The sequence below is a fragment of the Echinococcus granulosus genome (assembly GCF_000524195.1).
Source record: "Echinococcus granulosus chromosome Unknown EG_S00126, whole genome shotgun sequence".
NCBI classification, from domain to species: Eukaryota; Metazoa; Platyhelminthes; class Cestoda; order Cyclophyllidea; family Taeniidae; genus Echinococcus; species Echinococcus granulosus.
Window position 1 is genome coordinate 25,883 of NW_020170506.1, and position 4,213 is coordinate 30,095.

Sequence of the window (4,213 nt, forward strand, 5' to 3'; positions counted from 1 at the left end):
AAACACAGGATCACTTCATTACCAAATGTGTGTGGAATGTAATGATGCCCCTTTCCTCGGTGAATAGACTTTGGGTGCCAGGGTTCGTGCGAGGATGGATGCGGTGCACCAGTCAAATTTTATAGCACTGCATAGACCTGGGTAGATTGCTAACCTCATTCTCCAAGGGCGAAAGGATAAATGTAGCACAAATATTTTTTGTGATCCATTTTCCAGCTCGTTATGAAATAATCGCCTTTTCATTCTAGAGGAGGAATTAGAGGGAGAGGGAGGGGGGAGGAGAGTGGAAAGAAGTATCAAATTTAGTCTCATAACTCTTCTTTTCACAGCAATTATCAAACAAAAAGAGCGGAAAATCTATCACTTTTCGGTCATTCCTTACTTAGAGCAGATTTGTTCGTTCTACAAAGCTGTCTAGTTCTATTTCGCCTCCCTCAGTGTGAAATAAAGGAGGCAGAAGGAGGAGAAAGGTAAACTACGCAGAAGGACGAACGCATAATCCACTAAGAGTGCAATGTAATGAATAGCGGAGGGCGGAGGGCCGGAGACGGGGAGAAGAGCCCCCAAAACGTAGCAAAGAAGCATAATATCACAGGCTTTGAGCTGAGACGAAAAGATGTGATTAACCGTTGGTAGATTTCATGGCAAAACCAACGGTTGAACAGTAGCCTTTTCATCGGGGTAGGAGTGGGAGGGGGGGAAGACACCGAACTGGACACCGTGTTTTAAGGCCTCACTTACCCATCATCGCGTCGACAAGTATCCCTCAAAGGTCATCAAATGAAGGTAGAAAATGAAGAATTACGAATATTGGCCAAACCGTCCTTCAGCAGTCTACTGCAATCAGACACGGCTTAAAAGTGGGAAGGTATGCTTGTTTCTCATGAGCACTAATTTTCTTGTCGGATTTACGATCAGTTCCCACAGGTGCGTGTTCCTCCTTTGTGTGCAGTTTTACAACTGATCAAGCATCTAGAGATAGACTCACAGAGAGGAAGGGCCACCGAGACTGTGAACCGGGCATCACCACCACAGCCAGAGTTGACGCAGACAGACGTACAACCAACTGACTGCGGCTAGAAGTTCCATCATCACTCTGATAGGCGTCAAGGCTTCTGCATAATGAGGTATACGCGAAAAGTGCTATTATTATCAAACACACACACGCACAAACAGTAGTAGTACTATGGTAGGTGAACTGACCTAGGACATGTACGACGACTTAATCACCAATTACTGTCACCCACTTCTGCCCCCAGGGATGCCAATAAGCGCAGTCACAAATTTTTCAGTTCTGGCTGAATTTAAAATTTTGGATTTTCTCAAAAGAAAAGCTTTAAAATGACGGCGAAAGTAGTCCCGCAGTCACGAAGGCACTAGTCACCTTATCAAATATGAGTTAAAGGCTAAAGTGTCTGATTGAGGTCTAAAAATGACAGAGAGAAGGAGGAAGGTATTGTGTCGGCAGCATAACAAGCCTCGGTTTAATTAAAAGTGCCTGAGAAAAGAAAGACGAAATAAAGAGATGGCGCAGATCAAGGCACCTTCTTCCCCTCCATCCCCTCTGCAATCTCGCTCTCGTCCTCTCTCTCTCTCCCTCCCTCTTCCAGTTCCTGCTACTCTAACCCACGCTTTCAACCGCACATCCCTGTGCCGCAAATGAATGCACTTTTGACGTCTCAAGTTAACCAAGTTGAATTTCAAATTGTCGAAAATTAATTCACCTCCACAGTAGTAATAGAAGTATTTTTTCCTCTCCTTTTTTCTTATTGATTCCTTTCTCCCCTTATAAAAGGAATTAGAAAAGAGATGTGTCATATTACAGTGCACATTTGATTACTTCCCAAGGTGAAAGAATGTGCGAAAGATAAGGGATGTGTGGTGAAAGATAAGGCTGCCGCCCCCTTCTTGCCTGACTGTTTTACTTTAGAGCAAAAAAGGAAAAAAGTAGGAAAAACAAATAGAATTTCAGTTTTAAAATGCCTCAAACGTAAATTGATTCAACTTTTTTGGTATTTTATTGTACTAGGGGTCGCTCAAGTCAAAACGGGACTACCAATTTTACAGCAATTTGACAAGCCAATGAAAACGCAGCAATGGTGACACACATCTGCACTGGGTCAGTCGGCATCCCGTCAATCAAGAAGGAGGATAAAAATTGTAGCGTCTGCGTATGCGACTCTCTCCTAGTGACTTTGAGCCACTGGGCTAGGGTACCCAAAGAGGGGGCCTCACCATTCATTTAGCGCTGGATCGACGACAAAGGATCTCTGGTGAATTCACTTTTTGACTACTAATTTTTAAAATTAGACAAAAAAACCACAACTTCATCCTCGTCCTACCCTCATGCTTGCAACACTTCTTCATTGGCGGGCAGACAGGAGGAAGTAGGCTTCACTATGCGACGCTGTCAAAAATGTCGACTTTTCAAGGTCTGAATTGATAGGCGTACCTGCAGGGTGGACAGGGAACGGGGGAGGGGGTTCTTCCTCATTTCAGAAAGATCCTGTACCTTTGCATGGAGAAAGCTCCGGCCTCCCACACCACTGATGCTTGGGACGGCACATGGATGTCACATGACATCCCATTTTTCGTATCGGAAACTGGCGTCACAAATGCATGACACGACGGATAAATGTGCCAAATCATCTAAAATATCTATCCAACTGTGATGGTTGATCTTCTCTCCTATCTAGACAGGTGTCTTGACAGTCTGGAAGACGCCATGAACGTCTTCAGTACCCAACGTCGAAGAACATGCTTATCTCGTGACTAACAGGATACCGGATGGAGGTCTATTGTAGAGGAAAGCAAAGAAACAAACCCTGTTTTAAGAAAGTGCCTCCACAAATTTGACACAAAAAAATCAGGCTCATCTTCAGATGGAAGGGGATTTTCCAACCTTGAAAATAGTTGTCTTTTCATCACAAGAAGACTAGTGCATGATGGGAGAAAAAAAACAGGAAGAGGACGAAACAGTATGAAGACAAAATCGCGACCTGGTGCCTATCCTCTCTTTCTCCTTTTTCTTCACCACCCTACCACCCCCTATCTCTTATGAATCCAAAAAACATGTAAGGGTAGAGGAAGTGCGTGCTTGAAATAATTAATAAATAACACGCCAACCCTCCATCTATCCATTCATCATGTCAGGCCTTGACAGTTCTGCACAGAATCAACTATACGCAAGAGACAAGCTTTATTTGGGGGAGCAGTCCATAGCTTCTAGACGACCCACTTAGAGGTGCGCATTAAACAGGGCATCAGAGAGTAGCATTGCTGCTGGCATTTGTGAGGGTGGCAAGAGAAGAGAAGGCCTCTAACGCTTGACTCAACTGGCATTGTATCCTCCCACCCCCTTAAACAGGCGAGATTACGATCCGATCATGAAAGTTCAATCTCCACGCACGCATAGTACAAAGGCAGCAAGCTGTCCCTTCTTCTAACGAAACGTGGACGGGATGAACGTGGTCAATGTCAACCTTGTCCATATCTCACAAATGAGTCTATTCGATGATAGTGCCGCATAGCTCCGCCAGCAGTCTGGGAGACATTCTGTAGGTCAGTAAAATACAATAAAGATACCTTCAAATCGTCGACCTTAATAACTAATTTACCTGTCACAAATTAGTGCAGAAAATGTCGAAAGTGCAGGACATAAACACGTAGAGAGATGACAATGGCATTTTACGTTGTACAAAAGTTGACTTTCCTATCAGGACTGCAATCAAGGCCACCGATCATCCAACCAACCAACAGACCAACCCACCCACCCATCTGCATACGCACACGCACACACACACGCACACACTTCCTCCTGTTTTCCCACCACCTCCTGACCAGATAGATCAGGCGTGATGAGAAATAAGGGGATGAGACAGGTGTGGCACACACACATCCACACCCCACACGTACTCATGCATAATTTAGCATATTCTGTCAGGAAAGAACGCTACTGCTTTGTAGAACATTAATGCCCCCACCCGAAAAAAAAGGAATAAACAGATATTTCATAGGTCATAGCAAAAATGGCAGTTGTCAGGGTGATTTTGAAGAAGGTGAAACAGAATACTTTTTAACCTCGATTCACAGAACCCTCTTCGACTCTTCTTTTTCGGTGAAACAATGGCTGGAGATGGGGAAAGCTATTGGAGGGGGGAATCGCAATTCTTAGTTGGAATAAAGAAAAAAACCCAACTAAAACGCATTTCTT

The 4,213-nt window shown here is 44.2% G+C and overlaps 1 protein-coding gene across 1 annotated transcript in view; it reads right to left on the minus strand. All coding sequences in view use genetic code 11, as the record gives it.

The window, feature by feature from the left end:
* The window catches only part of EGR_08963 (hypothetical protein), a gene marked incomplete at both ends in the record, with an annotated part of 19,559 nt that overhangs the window by 4,090 nt on the left and 11,256 nt on the right, over positions 1-4,213 (minus strand). Inside the window, 2 exons of the mRNA XM_024498212.1 lie at positions 989-1,115; positions 1,631-1,785. Coding sequence (XP_024347354.1) covers positions 989-1,115; positions 1,631-1,785 — 282 coding nt within the window. The remainder of the gene's footprint in view (positions 1-988; positions 1,116-1,630; positions 1,786-4,213) is intronic.